The 19,169-nt window shown below is 45.5% G+C and overlaps 2 protein-coding genes across 2 annotated transcripts in view; one reads left to right on the top strand and one right to left on the bottom strand.

Annotated features, from left to right (window-relative positions):
• Positions 1-9,732: 9,732 nt before the first annotated feature.
• On the bottom strand, positions 9,733-13,772 carry LOC133949943 (cytosolic beta-glucosidase). The gene is made up of 5 exons (XM_062384046.1): positions 13,583-13,772; positions 12,702-12,926; positions 11,787-12,586; positions 10,920-11,043; positions 9,733-9,986 (listed from the first exon to the last, which is right to left on the bottom strand). The coding sequence occupies exons 1-5, from the start codon at positions 13,635-13,637 to the stop codon at positions 9,781-9,783; spliced, it is 1,410 nt and encodes a 469-aa protein (XP_062240030.1). The 5' UTR covers positions 13,638-13,772; the 3' UTR covers positions 9,733-9,780.
• A 1,669-nt stretch (positions 13,773-15,441) lies between these two features.
• adgra3 (adhesion G protein-coupled receptor A3) overlaps positions 15,442-19,169 on the top strand; it is a 28,774-nt gene continuing 25,046 nt past the window's right edge. Inside the window, exon 1 of the mRNA XM_062384047.1 lies at positions 15,442-16,441. Coding sequence (XP_062240031.1) covers positions 16,227-16,441 — 215 coding nt within the window. The 5' untranslated portion in view covers positions 15,442-16,226. The remainder of the gene's footprint in view (positions 16,442-19,169) is intronic.

Here is a 19,169-nt window from a genome sequence, read left to right on the forward strand (position 1 = left end):
GACGTCACACATCACTATATGAAATAGGCATTCTGCTAGCCACTTACCCCTGAGGTCATTCCAACGATACGTGGAGTCCATTTTGGTTATTGGGATTCCTTGAATGTGGGGAGAGGGGAGTTTATAAACATGAGAGCATGCTAAGGGGGGTGGGGAATGACTGTAAGTCATAAGAGGTGTGGGGGTTCTGAGTCTGTGTGCCTGTGTGTGTGTGTGTGTGTGTGTGTGTGTGTGTGTGTGTGTGTGTGTGTGTGTGTGTGTGTGTGTGGTTGGTGCTCATACGTGGAATACCCTTTTCTAAATGCTTTCCTAGGCAGATCTCCCATGCCTTTTAGCATGTCACCCCGGGCCATGAATCACCATTACAGCGCCTACATTTTTTACCTGGGCACCTCTGAGGCTTTTTCATTAGGGTAAAAGGGACCCCAGGCAGGCATAGACACGGCTGGCGAGGGGGTTGGCTCTGCTCGTGAAAGGGAGGGTCAGGGATTTGGGTTGGGTGGGTTAATTACAATAACAATGGGGGCGGCCAAAAAACAGGAGAAAAGAAAAAATACCACGCCATGGCAAGGCTGACTCGGTCCCATTTGTTTCAATAAGCTAAATGGATTCTTATGTCCTCTGGTGCCATTTGCATCGCATCCATTTAGCGCGCACCTCCCGTCCCACTGTCCCACCCACCTCTGCTGCCGCCTCCTCCTCCTCCACCTCCCCCCGTCCATTCACTTCACGTGCAGAGGGCAAGACAACATCAATGAGGACGCATTGATCCTCCTCCGACAGCAGATGCACGAGGACACGGGTTCATACATTCCATTGTGCGCTGAGGACACACACACGACCACCAATAATAGATAAGTGGCATTCGGGGTGTTTGACACTTCCTTAAAGTTTTTTCAAAGCCTTTTTTCTTTTGAGCCTCCATGTTTTCACTGTAAATCATGTAGCCTGCAGTCATTGTTGGCCTCACCGCATCTGCTTGCAGACATGCACTGAACTCTTGATAGTTTCCTGATTGGCTGTATGTGAGAATGCAAATGTCCGATGATGTCATTTTGCTGCAAGCCCCCTGGTAAAATGTCCAGAAAACATCCGATTAAAGCTTCTGTGAGAATACGGAAGAAAAATGTCCAGAGAATTCAAGGAGAGCGAGTGGGCGTGTTGACGACACCTCTAATAAGGGACAGATGCGAAACTGGAAGAATACAAATATCTCAGGAGGAGAAAGACGGCGTAATTCGAGACGGATAATGGTACAAACCGTGATTTTTCAACGGCAGAATGTATATGTCATGTCCTTCTCCACCCACACCACCCCTCGTCTGAATGTACCAGACAATATCCTGTTGTTGTCTGAAAGGCAAACTCAGGAATATGTCTGCGACCCAGTTTTCTTACATTTTCTGAATATCTGAAAACAGCTCCCTATCTCTTTCATAAATTTTTTGCTATGTATAACTGACTTTCTATTACCAGGGAAGCTGAATTTTCTCCACATAGGCGTATCGTTTTTGGATATGAAAGACTGAAGTCTCCTCTAATTAACCTGAAAGCTTAAATCCTCTAATTGCTGTTTACACTTTTCCTTGATTCACCTGTGAAAATATGACCGTTCTGCTTAACATATCATTCCTTGTTGCTGCCTGTGTCTTGTCGTCTTGCACCCGTCTGCTTATTGCTCCGACGTGAATGATTTCAAGATGGATTTCTATTTTCCTTCTCCTTCACATTGCTGCAGATCCTCAATTGCCCCAAGTGAACCTCTACACAGTTTTTACAGCTATTTCCGAGTCCCAGTAAAGCCGTCAAATCAACTACTGAATTTGCACCACATCGCCTCTTTTTGTCAGCCCTCCGTTGCCTAGATTCAAACAGTGCCGCTCCAGGAACCCTAACTTTCTTCTCCATGTCATCACGTCCAGGTGATAACTGATCCATCTCCCTTCGCGCTGCTCTGCCTGCTTGGCCGCTGCGCCCAATGGCCCCTGCCTTGCCCGCAGGCACGGTCAGTGGATGTGGCGCTGCCCACTGGCCTCTAACCCAGCCCCCAGTCAGTCAGGGTGGTATCAATCTCGGCAGCCTCCTTCCTGCCTGCCTGCCTGCCTGCCACAGACCCCCCCCCCCCCTTTCTACGATAGAACACACGGTCTGGTGCTAACGTGTACCCACTCCCGTCATCAGTCACAGTCAGGGCAGATAGCAGTGGCCGTCAGTCGGATGAGCGACGAGTGGGCCCGGGTACCTGAGCGCCTGCATGACAATGGGCCTCCGCTCTGTGATAGAGAGACAAAAGCTGCAGCTCCGCCACACACACACACACACACACACACACACACACACACAAACACACACACATGACACCCCTGGATCCTGCGTGTGCGTGAATCTACACAAGTCAGCACTACAACAACTTTTTCGCCTGCTGTAATTAGAGCAATATTCCTGATGCTAGGTTTGATCACACAGTCAAAATACTGTCCACATCGATCCGAACAAGTTAAAATCAAGGTAAAGTAAATCCATACGGCAAGGGAACAAAGGGAAGAGGAGATGTAATGATTATATACAGGCTTTTTTTGCCGTTTCAGCATAACATCTTCCAACACTTCCTTCAAGATGACAGCGTTCTCCGGCAGGATTACTCCCCAGTTCATGCTTCAACTACAACTAAAATATTTATTGCCGAGTGAAATTGCTACCAACGCTACCGCCGCCGCCCCTTTTGAATCAGCAATAAGCAAATCCCATTAAATCCCCTTTAATTGGGCCCCATTCAGGCAAATCCGGACTGCTTGTGAACAATATAAAAATATAGATTCTAATGACTTCAGGGAAGTGGAAAACCGCTGCATATTAGACTCATCACTGGCCTCTCCCCCCCCCCTAACTCCCTCCCGGCACACTCGTGCATGCTGCAAGTGTGGGAGGGTTGCAGATGTTGCACCCGAGCTCGCGTTCGACTCCCTGTTGCGCGGCACGATTTAAAAACAATAACAGACTCCCCAAAAGACACTGAAGCGCCAGCAACCATTCCGAGAGCAGCCTTGAACTCCGACTGATCCGCTATCTATTGCCTCGAGCGCTTGGGTGGAAAACACAAACCCAGGAGTTCAGCACCGAGCCGCCAAAAGAAAATACCATCCCAGTTTGGCTTGCAAGACATGACACCGAAAAATACCTTGATCCGATTAGAGACACTGTCCGATTCGCTCGAGTATAAATGCTTGAATTGGTAACACAAGCAGGTAATAATTCAATTCCCACAAGCCGTCCCCCCCCCCCACAGAACATTTGTGTAGCACCTAGAAATACTACGAGCAACAACAATCGAGTCACAGGTTCGGGCACCAAAGGACGACAATTATGGAAATCCAACAATGCCAGAGCCACATTGTAGGTCGCCGACTTTTGGTTGCGAACTTGCGACCTTATTAACCTTTTTAATCCTCGACTGGGTTCTCATGATAAGGGGCTTACGTGCACACACAAGCGCGCACACTCAACCCGAAACACTTTCACTTTGATGCCGGGGCAACAGTTGCGAGAGCCACGCACACCTGAGGTTCGGCGCATAATACCGGCGGAGGCCCTCGAGTCATCACACACAATTAAATACACTCCCTTAGATCAACAGTGAGGAGAGGGGAAGAAGAAGAAAAAAAATTGGACGGCGGCGTTTGGAGCAGAGGGCCCTCCCAGTGTGGGCACATGAGAAAGCAGGTTTGATTGGTATTAAGTGGTGAGATTAAAAAGCCATCTCATAGGTCAGGTCAGCTGGTGTTCATTTGAATGCATTACGAGGGTCCGAGGCTAGATAATTCTCTCATTAGCGCCACTCAAACCCTGAGTGACAACGCGGCTGAGGAGGGAGCATGTCGTACAACACTTAGAGTTAATTAGTCCGCGTGCACTGTTGCTCCGCGGCCCGTGCGCTGACGCTCTCCCTCTCTCTCTCTCTCTCTCTCTCTCCTATTCCTCCTCGAAACGGCCTGAACCGAAAGCTTCTGCGGTTAATCAAAGATGAGCTGTGGAGTTCTTGCAAAGGAACCACTTGTTGTTTCAGGAAATGTCTGAAAACTGACCTCAAGTCCTCAAAAAAAGTGCACTTTCGGAAACAGCGAGATGAGGTGTATTGTGTGTGTGTGTGGGGGGGGGGTTATTGATTGGCCCATCAAATTCACCAAACCATGTGGGAACACGTCGAAAGAGTCAGAATGAGGTTTGTCTAGAAACAAGCTCAAATTTAGTCAGGCCTGAAACTGGATAATGATTCAAAACTAGCAGGAATTCAAACAATTTTTGAACATTACAGCAAACACCTTTGACTTTTGGTTTCTCCCACCTCCTTCAAACGAACTCTCAAACTATCCCTATATGTTATGGCACTGTGAATATATAGCAATCACTCCAGTTTCAAAGTAAGTTATTTAAAAAGTTATTTAATTACCACAGTTGAGGAGGATTACCACGGAATTTGGTGGGAGGATGCGGGATGGCTCAGGAAAGAGCATATTTGAATATTTGGTGCGGATCTGGATCAGTGGGCAGAGGCGGGAATTTATTCTCCTCTTACTTGAACATTGCTAAATATTAAGGGATGGGTTTCAGCATTTTTCTGGATTTCTAAAGTAGCTATACCGTGATCAGACAATTTCTGATTTTTGTCAGCGATCATTTTGGTGCTGCTTAATTGAATTTAAATGGACGGTTGGGCCGTAGCGGAGGTCTGAGCTCTACGTGCCATTAAGGTTGCTACCAAGGGAAATGATGGCCCACGCTATACAAAAATACATTAGGATGAAGGAATCCTGCCTTAAACAGTTGATTGAAGTTTCAAATTAAAGGCCGAGGTAAATGTAGAATGAAGCTTTTACCGTAACTCGCCCCCCTTTGATAATTTCCGGACGGATAAGAACCCACAAGGACCCATTTTGTCTCCAAAGTTTCCGAGGAGCTTTATGGAAGATGGATTTCTCCCTCTCTCTTTGTTGATGACACTGTGTTTGCATATTGGGAGCACGAGGTTATATTCACATCATTAGTCTCTCTGCTTGGATCCGGGCCTGATAACCGCTCCGCCATCACAGTTATTCACTTTCGGTTCTAAAGGTTCCATAAATTGTCTCTTCCCCCCCCCCCCCCGTCCTCACTTACGTGCGCCCACGCTCCTGCCACCGTTTCCCATGAGACACCGCGCTCGGCTCATTGGCCACCGCACACACGCACACAGAGGGGGGTTCTCTCTCGCCGCCACCGCTGGGCTTACCCGGCACACACACACACACACACACATAGTGCCTGAATACCAATCTCTGCATGGCGCCCCCCCCCCCCCCGACCACCGCTCCTCCTCCAATCACGACACCCAGCTGAGCGTGCACAGGGTTAGCTGAATATTCTAGGAGCTTTCAATTTTTCAGACGGGTCCGCGAACCCCCCTCCTGTCACGTGGTGCCATCGCTCTCGAGGGAGTCAGGATTCCACCAGTCGTTAGCGGGGGTCATCCGCAGTCCCTCAGGGAGGAACCTTAAAATAAAACATTTCAATTGCTTTCAACCTCTTTTTATTCCCCTTTCGTCTCCCCCCCCCTTCAGTTCTCTATGTGGTGCTGTCGTAATTCCACTTCCTGTCTTCGAGGCCCCCGCAATATTCGTCCCTCTCAATCTAGTATCCGTCAATCAAAATGGGGGGGGGGGGGGGGGGGCTCGCAGAGTGCTGTCTTACAACTGCGATGTCACGCTTTCTTACGCCTCTGTCAAAAGTGGTGACAGAGCTCCAAACCGCTGGTTATGCCGGGGTAAGGCGTTTAGCCACTTGCATAATGCACTGTAGTGATTGTAGGATCAAATATGGGATGTGAGGAAAATGGCTTCCAGCTGAAAGAGAAAGGGGGGTGGGTTGCGAGGAAGACGGAGGGGGAAATGAGAAAACATTTCTTCTTCTAACTCTTTTGCACTAATATGAATTCCCAGTGAAATGTCTGCCTAAGTAGGTCAATGGGATTTAGAAAGTTTGTGGTGTGTGTGTGTGTGTGTGTGTGTGTTTTTTCTTCCTCTTCTCTTCCTCTCTCCTCACACTCTCTCTTGTCAATGGAGAATGAGCAATGCGATTAGGAGAAGGGGAAGATGATGAGTTAGAGAGAGAGGGAGCGTGGGGGGGGGGGGAGAGCGAGGGAAAGAAAACCGCCAAGAAAGAGAACTACAGAGGAGCGGCTGAGTGGTGGTTTCGGGGGCCTCTCGCGGGTCCCCTCCGCCAGCTGACTGAGAAGACCCAGACAAAGACGGAGAGAGCGAGAGATCTGTATCTGCGCTCCAGAGGCAGGGAGTGGCTGGGGTCTCTTCATCTCGACACCGACGCAACAATCTAATTATACCTTTTCTCCGGGGAATGTGCGTGTGAGGGTAATCAGTAAATAGAGAAAGGTAATTATTTGCCAGAAGTTATACCCCTTTTGCACCTGTAAGCACCGCACGACACAGCAGATAGTTATTTCCCTATAATTCACAATGGCGATGCTTTATTATCGGTCTGAATTATTTAGTTAATTTGTAATAAGTCGATTAATTTGCCGGTTATTGAATATTTCATATCGGCCGTCGGGATGTAATGAGCAAAGTTTGGTCAAATGCAAATGGGCCCCTCTTGGTAATTTGCCACACCGCTCCTCGGGGGTAACTCTCCGCCAGTGGGTGTGATTGAATGTTACAATTAAAAGTGCTAATTCATTGTCAAAGCAACTTATCTGCACACATGATATATCTGGCGCCTAATTGGAAAGCACATTTAGAAACGGTTTCTCCTGCGACTCCCTACATCACGGTCCAATCAGCAAGGAAAGAAAAATCGGAATATTCGTCGTCTGCGTTGTTAAAGCGACGGAGAGAGTGAATTATTTAAATGCTAATTAATGCTTTAAGCTTTTTCCTAACCTGCAACGGGCGCACGTTATTCCCCGGGTCCCCACAAGTGGCTGATCTCAACATTCGCTTTGGTGCACTGCAACTTCCCGCTCATATTTCATTCAATCAATTTCGGCAGCACCGGTGCTTCGCTCGCCCATGCAGCTATACCCCGAGCCACTGATGGAGGGAGGATGGAATCCATCAATACTGGGAGACAGTCGGTGGAATTACTAATCAACTCTTAGCTGGGAATTCAGCTGCCCCATAGGCTGCACTGATGAATCATGGGAAAACGCGTTTCAAAACCTGCTTTCGCTCAAGTTTTTTATTTTTTTTTCTGGTCCCGACATTCGATCGCTGCTCTTTTTTCTTTTACATATTTGATTTTAGTCATTTGGGCCGAGTGTCCCGGACCAGTTACATCTGCTCAGGAATTGTTATTTTTTTGTTTTAAGTCACTGTCGTTCTGCGGAGACTCGAAGACCAGCAGCACCCTTCCCACAGGGATAAAGATATTAAATGGAAGTTCATTAAAAGTGGAGAGGCGGTGGACTAGTGGCAGAAAAGGTCTCTGGTTCTTCTCTGGTTCGACTCCACGGAGAAACAACAAAAAGAAGAACCTGGATTGATCTGTCCAAAGATCCAAGAGGATTCACCCTGCCCTGTCTAGTGCCCCTGAGCAAGGCACCTTACTCCCCCAACATCTGCTCCCCGGGCGCCGTACATGGTTGCTCACTGCTCTGTGTGTCCTTCACCAGATGGGTTAAAAGCAGAGGTTAAATTTCCCTACCTGCATGAGTGTGCCTTCGATTGTGTTTGGGACTAATAAATGTATCTTAATCTTAATCTTAAAGGGATAGTTCACCCAAAAATATGAAAATTCACTCATTATCTACACACCACAATGGCGATGGAGGGGTGTGTGAAGTGTTTGTGTCCAGTAAACAGCACTGCGGTAACAGAAACAAACATCACCTGCCTCCATACTGCTCTTGTGGTGTCGTCCACAGTGTAAATGAAGATGTTTCGAGTGGAATTCAGATGTCAGGGCTATCAGACACTTGGATTAAATCACAGGAGCAGTATGGGGGAATTAGTTTTTTTCTGTTTGAAGCAGTGGTCACCATTTACTTGAATTAGATTTGGCTGCAACACCGTTTACCCCTGAGACTCCACAAGGGTTCGGTGGACTCTACCACTTCACCCACCCTTCCATCTGCAAAGTGGTGAGTAGCTAATGAGTGCATTTTCATTTTTGGGGTGGACTATCCCTTTAATGTGGTGTTTATCGTGTGAGATGCGGCTCAACTTTGTGTTCAAAGCGGGAAGACGCAGAAGCTCTAATGCGAGCGGCGGCATTATTCATGCTTTCACAATAGCTTGTTATTCATCATAAGACAAAGGAGAATCTCACTCGGTTTGACATAGATGGAGGAGGGCCACGAGGGTATTATTCACATCTGTTGAAAACAGTATGCACAGCCAACTGGATGTCACGATACACCACGCTTATTAATGCATACAAAGTCTCCCAACGCAGAATACAAATGACACTTTCCTTCACATCGGAGCATAAATATTAATTGTGTTAAATCTGTGATGTATCGTGGTTGGGGAGCTGCTTTGGTTGTTTATTGTTACGCCAACAGTGTGCGTTTTATTAATCAAAGCAAATGCAGCAAGTGACGGCACATTGTTGAGGAGTGGGCCCAGTGCAGCATGGGCCGCTGAGCTGGGAACAAGTGTAGCTCTGCAAGACACCACAAGGTGACACTGTAGGCCCACAAACATGCTTCCCAACACGCTTTCCTCTCCCAGTCTGGTTCTCCCTCTGTTTTACTGGTTTTCCATCCACTCAGACATCTGTCAACATCCTCCTCTCCGTCACACACATCTGTACACATCTGTGCCACAGCCGAACGATGGCTCTCCCTGCCGTGCACATCCACCGCGCATTGTTCAGCACTCGATATAAATAATCCCACCCCGGTCGCAGTGTGCACAGAGGAATCAGGAGAAATCCTGCAGGAGGCTTTTCGGCTTGTTCCCCCTCTCTCCTCCCTTCAAGTGGAGAGTTTGCACAGCTGTCCGCGGGGAAACACCGCTCTCCTCCCGTGGCAGGACATCTGTTGCTTTCAGCTGGCACCCCCCTTCTTAGTCGACTCAAGTGGGCTCCGTGCAGCCGGCTGGCATTATAATAACTGGGCTGACGGTTGTAGTTTATCTTATTATGGGTCCGTTTCCCGTGTGATAGGTGCAGCGGTTGAGCCGTTATGTGTTGATTGACAGAAAGGATGACGAAATGTGCTGGATTTATGTGATTTGATTTTTCCTCTTGTGTTTCAAATAGGATCAGAATTTAACACTCAAAGAAATAATGGCACTGATTAATCAGAACCTTTAATCCAGCAATAAGAACTGGTGCTTTTAGTTATTTGATAAAATCTTTTTTAAGCTTATGCCTCTTTGTCCATGCACTTTTTCTTTGCTTAAAATTTTAAATAGGGGAAATTCATCGGTGTACAGAACGTTAATTCATGCCAGGAATCTCCCTCAGGCACTGTTATTGGCATGTGGGCATGTTTAAATTCACCAATTAAATTCGATTTAAGTGGGGTGCAATGACTGAGGAGTCGTCCACTAACCAAAGGGCAGTTGGTTCGATCCCGAGCTCCTCCAGCTTGTACTTGGGCAAGATACTGAACGCCCAAATACCCCCGACGACTGAGTTAGCTCACTCCGACTGTTCCTTTGCCAATTTCTCAACTGAAAAGACATTCAGAGACGAAGATGGTGCTTTCAAGTTTGCTCCAGATTACTTCAGACAAAATAACTTTGCAAACACTGCTTGTTTATTAAGGTTGTGTAAGATCTTCAGTCATTGCACATCAGTCGCTCTCTTGTGTTTCCTGATGATCTCGCCGTACTCCCGTCCGGACCGGTACGCGGTTCGCCTCAGCCCTGTGTCGGAGAAGTCCACGTGAAACAATCCAAAGCGGACGCTGAATCCGTCGGCCCATTCGAAGTTGTCCAGCAGCGACCATGCAAAGTATCCACGCACGTCGACCTCGTCTTCCTCTACAGCTGCACAGCAACACAGAGTGAAAACATGGAGAATGACTTGTAATTTGGTGATTGCCCCCCACTCCCTGCTCTGATAGCGACGGCCGTCTAATTAAACCACGACTGCAAACATGACACGTGGGAAGATAAGCATCATCATTAGGTATTTTAAATGAAGAGCAGGGTTACTCAGGGTTTAAAAGCCTGTTTTTAATCACATCAGCAAGTCATGCATTAACTGTGGTTTCTATGATTGTAAGGGGATAAAGCCTGCAGTTTCTTTATATCCCAAGATTAAGGGATTTTTGTCAGACAACGTCAGAGCAAGAAAAGCACTAATAAAAGTATTAAAATAAAATATAGGCCTATTTCCATTAAGCTTTTTTGGTTTCACTGTTGTTCCATCATGGCCTTATCAGAGCCAGCATTTTCATATCACGAGCAATAAAAAAAATACACAGGCTGGTTTGCACATCTATGGTTTGATATTCAAGGGTAAATATATATTTGAAAGCAAAACCTGCTTACTGATATCTGTAATCACCATTTTATATCTTGATTATCTTGATCCACCAACCTGTGGATGGGTGAATATTGCGTATATATATATATATATATATATATATAAATAAATATGAGCTTACAACAAGCACACTTCAGCACAGTTGTCTTCCTCAAGGTGGAAGTGAGGTATAAACAAAAATCCCTGAAGATACAGAAACCAATCTCTGCTTTTCGAACCTGTGAGAATGGGCTCGACGATCTAAATTCACACCCTGGATCGTAAGAGGGTTGGTGGCGCATCACATTACCTTTGTTCCTGCTAAATATCATTCATTTTACAAGAGCCGGTATTTTTACTGGCAGCTGCTGGACGGACATTTTACTACTGTTTGCTTACGGCAATTTGCTTGTTACATTTTATTTCTCCCGCACGGATTCAGGAGCCATTACCTTTAGCCACTTCCAAGATGGTGTCCTTAAAAAGCTCGCAGCGCCGGACGTCCTCGATTTGCACCGGCCCCACCTGAGAGAAGCCATTCTCCGTGATGTAGACCGCTGGGCTGCCGAACGTGTCCTGCGAAGTCACGGGGCCAATATTATTGTCAAACAAGGCATCACAGCTGTCATCCGTTCCGGGGAGAGACAGATTGGTCTACAGTGTGCCGTTTAGCTGCGTTTCGACGGTGCCAAGCTCAAACTAATGGCCTGTGACAAGCCACAACAGCAGGAAATTGCTCGTTTGCAAACACTTTTCAGCAAAGTAACTGTTTCATTCAATGTGACAGCACTAATGAAGCATCAGTGTGTTTCTGGAGGTGTTAAGAGGAGATTACTGCATACGAAATCAATAGCGAGACACTAAACAAATGTCAGAGTGTTCTCCTTGTTTGCTTGAAGGTGATTTGTCTTGTCGGTCAATTCGGTTTGATGCTAAGAGAGCGGAGAAAAATGACTTCAGATTGTTTCAACTGAAAATGTGGGAATGTGTTTGAGCCTTTTTTTTTTTTAGACTAAATCTTAGACTAAACATATGAAGAACACATTCACTCGCATTTCATCTTTCCAATTTACCATCTTCTTCAGCGTCCTCTACATGTATGGCTCCCCTTTATCGATATTTGCATTGGTTTTTGTTTTAGTGGAGGTGCCGAGCACTCCGACTTTCTCCCAACTTCGGAGAATGTCGGGATCAACTGACTCAGACATTTGCGTTCTCACATCCAGCCACTGAGGAAATTTTCATAAATTATCCAGAGTTCAGCACATGTCTGAGACTAACTTCAGTCAAATTAACCTGAGTTTTGGTTGTAATTTTACCTTAATGTATTTAAGAAGTTTCCTTAAGCCACCGGGCACCACAGCCAGCCAGGAGACCCCACAGATAAACCAAGATGGATCCAAAACCTCTTCTACATCTCGGTCGCTCTTCATACACATCTGTCCACGACCTCCTCCAGCCGTGACTTTACGGGACGTGTAGTAGTTCAACGCAAAGAAGTCTGCGGTGCCTAAAATGGCCGGTTCGTCCTCTGAGAACCTGGGCAGCCTTGAGCTGCCACTGTATCCCAGCTTCTCACTCTGAGAGTCGATGGCAGATCTCATTATTTCTGGATAATCTCCGGTGACAAACAGAGGCCAGGCGAACCATCCTAGCGTAAACGCAAGAGCTCGTCCAGTAGCAGCCTCATCCTCCTCGCAGCCAGGGCGGAGCGGCTCGAGCCAATCGCTGTTGATGGCCAGGGACACTGCACCCTTCTGCTCGGGCCTATAGAGGGAGTCGTAGCTGTGCCAGGCCATGGCGTGGGCGCGCAGCATGTTATGGCCGACCAGGTAGGCAGCGGTCCCCTGCTCTTTCAACCCTGGAGCATGGACGCCGTCTTCGTGGCCCAGCTTGGCGCACACGCTCGGCTCGTTGATGGTGATCCAGAGTTTGACACGGTCCCCAAATGTCTGGAAACAGAACTTGGCGTAGCTGTCAAAGATGGCCGCCACACCCGCTGATTTCCAGCCCCCCTGGTCTTGGAGAGCTTGAGGCAGGTCAAAGTGGTAAAGTGTGACCATGGGAGACACGTCACAGGCCAGCAGGTCATCAATCACCTTGTTGTAGTACTGTACACCTGTCGGACAGAGAGGCAGCACTGTTGTTAATGACAAAGACATAACTAGAACCGACACGCGAGCTTCTTCGATTGTGTTGTTTTCAATTTAGGCGTGACAGGAATATGGAAATACCTTTTTGATTGACATGCCTGGTGGTCCCGTCGGGCAGGAGGCGGGCCCAGGAGAGGGACAGGCGATAGTGTGTCAGTCCGAGCTGCTGGATGCACTCCAGGTCTTTGTCCCACAGCTCGTAGCTGTTACACGCCACGTCTCCGTGCTGCTCCTGGAACACTCCGCCTTCCTTGTGACAAAACGTGTCCCAGATACTCGGTCCCTTGCCGTCGGCCTGCCACCCACCTAAACACACACACACACACACAAAGGGTTTCATAAACTGTAGGATGTATATTTACAGAAAGAAAAATGACTGTAATATTTCTGCTGGGACTTTGAGTCTGTCTGTGAATTTATTGCAGGATTATAATCATGTGATGTCCCAGTCAGTGTATATTGCTTAATGTTTTTCCCAGTGAATTCCTGACAAATCATCTGCCTTATGTTTTTACTCATATTTTCGTGATATTTGACGAACAACAATATATCAGAGGTAATTAAGTTAAAAATACTTAAACTTTATTGGTCATAATTGAAAATCCCATGATATTCAGACACAAAGCCTCTGGTTTGAGAACATTAATGCACTTTGTGTGATGGTGTACAGCATTTATAGGGAGTGAATGAAAACCTGTGCAGGCTTATGCCCTTTAATACCAAATGTTTACAATAAATAAACTAAAGGTTTATGATATTTATATCATAGGCAATAGGAAATACTTACATTTTCAACAGATGTTAAGATCTTTTGTCACTAGAGTATTGAAGTATTACAAATATACTTGAAAGGAGTTAATGCCCTTACAGATTAAATATTATTTAGCTTAAATCCCTATTACAGAGCTGTTTACTACGTCAAGACTGAACACGTGTTCTTGTTTGTGTTTACTTCACTGTACCTTCGATTTGATACGCAGCGGTGGCCGCCCCCCACGCAAAGCGACGTGGGAACATTTTCCAGAATCACAACATTAAATCAAAGTTGCTCAAACGTCTAATCGCGTTAACTTGACTCTTACGTCAGAAACATTCAATTGCGTTAGATTTTAAACGCACTTCTTCCGTAAACATGCTCCGACCAGGGACCGCTCCGGGATGTGGTGTTTAAAGCACCTCGGACAAAAGGACATTGGGTGGGAACACAAATTCAGACCATATGCAATATTTATTTGATTTTTAAAACCAAAGTGTAGCCATTCATTCTTTAAATGCTAAAAATATAAGATTTATAACTCCTTCACTCAAAAAGTTAAGTCTTTTAATTGTGCTTACAAGTTGGGGTTGCGTCTCGATATTTAAACTACTCAGGAGCCTTGAACGCGACACATCCCGGCTGCGTGATCACGTCACCACAAGGTCCTGGACGTCAACTTTTATTTCTTCATTTAAAAATAATACTTTTCCGATAATTGTTATCCTTGTCTAAGTCTGTTTTGAATTATTGTATGTAATATTTTGTGATTTATTATGTTTTATTTTAACATTGGATTATTATATACATCGTCTTTTAAATCTAATGCATTTTTCTTTGGTTAATTTTCTTCCTCTTCTTTATTTGTATTTTTCTTCTTCCTCTTTAGTCTTCTTTATTCTCCTTTTCTTCTTCACGCTTCTTATTCTTCGTCATTTTTATGATTTTTGTGTCTTAGATATAAAAAGTTTTATTAACATTAAAGTTATTAAATATAGTACATTCAGCCGTTTGCTGCATGACAACATTGTTGCATTCTGCTCGCTGACAAAAGAGGTCAAAGGTCGCTCGTCAATGAATGTCAAGCATCACGTATCATGAACACATAAAGACAAGTGGAGGTGAATGCATTCAGCCTGGAGGTGTTCCCTGACCTGTGATCGCTCATTTCAATGCTATCCTTTGGTCCTGTGTACTCAAAGATAAAGTGACTCACTCGACCTGGTCACAACACAAGAAAATGAATAGGACGGGTAAACAAATCATGGCTGTTGTATGTGTAGAGAAAAACAAGAATGGAGACCAGAAATAAAGGGAGAATTCTGACTGTTTACTTCAAAAGTTACATAAAATATTCCTGTATTTGGCAGTGCACGTAAAATATAGGAGTTAAAGTATGTGACATATTGTGTATAACAGTATAAAAACTCATGTGATTGAATGTTTCTCAATTATTTGCCATGATTCAAGTTCTATATACATTTTTGAATGTTTTTAGGTATAGGTGAAAATACATAAAATGCCGAGGCAGGTCCAACTACCTCCCTGACAAGGCCTCAGAATCCAGAGGGTTAACTACTGTGAATAGAATGAAATGGAAAAAAAACTCAAAAGTACTCAAAGTAGTATCTGTCAGTATTTGAAGCCTGAATAGAGTTGAGAGGAGTGATGGATGAAGTACTCAAACTTCCATGCATTTATCCATCCACCTATCATCCATCCATCCATCTCTCTATCTGTATATCCATCCGTTTTAAATAACATTCCCAATTTCCTCTTCTTCTAAATGCTTTCAATTCACAGTATTTACATGATTATTCTCAACTCTTTCTGTATATCCATTCATAGTCACTATATTACCAATGTCCATTTCTGTCAAATAATTTGCTTGCACAGTCTCTACATGATACATCTCAACTCTTTCCTGCATTCATGTTTATTTCCCTAAAAACACATGCCACCAGTCCTGCAAACTCAAAACATCTGAACGGAAGTCAACTGTTGCGAGTTGGGCTTTTACTCTGAAACGCAGGCCCGGATGTGCTCTTAGCTCCGGGGGACTTGACGCGTCTGAGCCCGGGGCAGGACCATGGGAAGAGAGGAGGACTTTTCTCAATGGACCAGAGTTTTTATGGACACTTTCCAAAGTCCCGGAGGAGCTGAAAGAGACGCGACCACCGCGGGGACTCTTCTGCAACAGACGCGCGACGTTCTACACTGTATCTGCGAGCCTTTCCAGCCCCATTTAAGTTGAAAAGGTCGTTGTTTTGGCACCTTTCTCCCCCCCCGCCTCCCCACCCACCCACAGAGTAATTTCCTGTCGGCGCCTGTGGAAAACAAGAGGGTGGAAAGTTTACTCGCTGGTTGTTTTGTGTTGCGGGACACAGTCCGGGAGTAATGGCCGTGGGAATACGCGTTCACACGGGGAAAGGGTGAAGTTGACGCGGACGAACCCGGGATGACGACCGCCGCCTCCCACCGCGGAAAAGACAACACCGTGACCGGGACCCACGCTCCGGGCAACAAAGAAACCCTCTCCGCTCCCGGGCGGCTTGTCTAGGAAAGCTCCGAGCAGTTTTTTTTTCAACAACTATAAGAAGGTGGATTATTAAAAAAGCTGCAGGGAGCGAACACCTCGCCACAATGGGACGGGGATTATAAACGAAGGGCTCGGCGAACAAAGGAGGAGTGAACGCCGCCGAGCGAGAAGGGGGCAAAGGCGCCTGGCGAAGAAATGGAGGAGGAAGGTTCAGTGGAGCCGAGCAACCTTTCCCTCCTCGGTTCAACCCACTGATCTGTCTTGAGATACCGAAGCGATCCCCAGGCTCGGACCCGGGCCGTGTGTGAAGAACATGAGGGTGGACGTGGTGTTCGCGCTCCTGCTGCTGGGTGGAGGCGGCAGGGGAGGTGGAGGCTCGGCGCTGCTCGCGTCCGATTGCAAGTCGTACGACGAGCGGCCGAAAGGCGCAGGGAAGAGCCCGAGCAGCGACAGGAAGGTGGTGTGCAGCAACATGGAGCTCCATCAGGTGCTGCCCCCAGACTCCTTCCCCAACAGGACAGTCACACTGTGAGTATACAGGAGGGGGGCATTATCTTACACTGGTACAACCATCCTAAACCTAAGGCTGGAGGATTTAGTCCAAAAACCATACAGACATAAAAAAGTTTATTATAGGTCATTGTTGGGGTCCATGACTTCTTCCCCAACAGGACAGGAGGTGTGTCATCTTAACACCAGTAAAAACACCCAGTCCACTAAACCTTAGCCTGGAGGATTTAGTCAAAACTTAGGAAGGAGTCTGAAACATTTATCGCAATATTTACAGATATCGATTGATCTGAAATATCGACATTTTAATTATTGCGATAACTGTCCCGAACTCTTTCCCCAGCAGGACAGCAGGGTGAGTATACAGGACAGGAGGTGCATCATCTTTCACTAGCAGAAACACTCAGCTAAACGTAAGGCTGGAAGTTGACGTAACCCTATCAACTTTTAAAAGTTTCACATCTGTAATTATCGCGGTAAAGGTACTGCTCTCCAACAGGATAGTCATCGTGACTGTATCGGTGGTGCTTTATCTTACTCTGTCTAAAACGTTATATCACCTATTCACACAGACGATTCGGCAAGAAATTATATCAAGATAAAAAAAGTTTAGATAGAGTAGAGATGGGTTATTATCGTGAAAAGTGTCCCGGACTCTTTCCCAGACAGGACAGTCCCGCTCTGCATATACAGGAGGTACATCATCCTACATGTAAAAACAACTTAACACAATGGTGTCAAAAGTATATAGAGAAAAAAAGTTTCATATTGGTAATTATCGCGATAAATATGCTGGACTCCTTCAACGACAGAAGTCATCGTGACTCTATCAAAAACACCATATCACCTAATCAAAGGGACGATTCGGCCAAAGATTGTATCTCGATTAAAAAGTTTCATATCTGTCGATATTGCTTATAATTACGATAAATATCACGTTTTTGATAAAAAGTGTATAAGCTGCGATTGAAACTTGACTGACAGCAAAACATCTGACAAATCGGACAAGTCCTCAATGTTCTTGCACTCAGTACAAAAGCTATACATTGATTTATTCAATATAACAAAGTGGAGACACAGTTAAAGAGCTGGAAATCGTTATCTTGATATAATATCAGTTTATTCCTCATTACAACCTTAAACAGATTGACGTTCACCTCCACACACATATAGTGATTCATGATTTAGGGGGAAATTCCTTATCACCACACGTGTAAGTCTCTTAAAAGATATATATATGCCGTGACGGGTCGTACACTAAAGCTTTACGTGTCAGCCGTATATCATGCTTTCACAGGTGCATACTGCTGCAGTGTAAATGTAAACCTTCTGTAACTCTAACCGTCTGTCTCTCCGTGGCGTCGTGATTCATACGCAGGGAGATATTTTGGCTGGTACGACATGACATCTCTTGCCATATCTCCGAGGTATTGTAGTAGATTTGAGGGCTTTGAATTACCCCTTGTGGTGCCTCTCCAACCCCCCACCCCCCGGTTGGACTATACACCGTCGGATGGAGTTAGAGTCAGTTTATCACCGGTGCTGTTATTATCAATCTGTTTCTGTGAGTCTCTGTGTGGCCCCAGAAAAGTACAAAACATATGCACCTTCTTACTCAAGTGGTTGAGCCCAAGTCGAGTTTCCTCACAAACTTTTTAATGACCTCATGGGTTGAGGTCATCAAATGTTTTTTTTGCAGATTCTGAAATTCATCCTGAATTGATTAAATTCTATTGTGAATTTTGGACGTGTCACAGTGTCTCACAGAACACAACAATAGAAACAAAAAACCAAGGCCAGAAATTCAAAGCTGTGCGCCCGGGGCACTTGTGTGTTTTTGGTGGTGGTGAGTGATGGGATTGGGAGGGGGGGGGGGGGGGGGGGGGGGTATGAGAATACTGGGGCTTGGTGCAGGAGTAGAAAGCAAATAATGGACTCCAGGGAGGGAGAGACAGACAGAAAGGGGGGGAGGATTGGCTGTTAAGTTACGAGTCACAGACGAGCCTTGCAGTGAGTTTGCGTGTTTTAACCTGTTTACCACAAATCACATGTAGATCACTTTGAAGCTCCGTCCAAAGTCACGAATTTACGAGGTCTTTCACTTCACTCCATTTGTAGTCATTTCCGGACAGGACAAGCTTATGTCTTATGATTTTAAAATGACTCTGTGTAGCCTGGGTGTAGCTGAACACCTGGTCAGCACTCAGCTGAGTATTACAACTTAAAAAGAAGTAGACTTACTCATCTGCATTGCCACAAAATAAACAGATGTCCACTGTGATGAGTACCTGTAGGGTGTCCATGGTTCCTTTTAAAAAGTCTTAGAATCACTCTTTAATTCTTTCTAAAAGGGGTCAAGTTGGATTAAGGGTGTGGGAAATTCAATTTAAACTTTAATTTAATTTCAAGTGTCATTACAAAGGTCTTAAAAAGTCTTGAAATTAACTTTAACTCTACCTGGATCACCCAAGTATCATTTGTTGGTAAATCAGTTCTTCTTACCTCAAATAATATTAACTTGCAGTAATGACACGTGGATGTGATAAGCGTTGAATTGATGAAAAGGACGAAACACATGAAGGGAGCTTGGATTTTGGAATCTATCCTCACCCCTTTTCCTTCTTCTTTGTGGTCTTTAATAACCTCACTGTCCTCTTTGATATTTCTAGAATTTCCCCTCTAAGTCTTGATCTCTTCTGAGGTCATTTTGTTTGCCTTCCCTCTGGCCTGCGTGTTTTTCAGATTC

The sequence above is a fragment of the Platichthys flesus genome, chromosome 24 (genome assembly GCF_949316205.1).
Source record: "Platichthys flesus chromosome 24, fPlaFle2.1, whole genome shotgun sequence".
NCBI classification, from domain to species: Eukaryota; Metazoa; Chordata; class Actinopteri; order Pleuronectiformes; family Pleuronectidae; genus Platichthys; species Platichthys flesus.

What these genes read in the sequence shown, in the direction of transcription:
- LOC133949943 (XM_062384046.1), bottom strand. Translation starts at nt 13,637, where the DNA reads ATGTTCCCACGTCGCTTTGCGTGGGGGGCGGCCACCGCTGCGTATCAA. An exon ending in CGCTGCGTATCAAATCGAAG is followed by an intron (nt 12,927 to 13,582) that starts GTACAGTGAAGT and finishes GTGTGTGTTTAG; the next exon opens with GTGGGTGGCAGGCCGACGGC. An exon ending in AACTTCTTAAATACATTAAG is followed by an intron (nt 11,044 to 11,786) that starts GTAAAATTACAA and finishes GTGACTTCGCAG; the next exon opens with GACACGTTCGGCAGCCCAGC.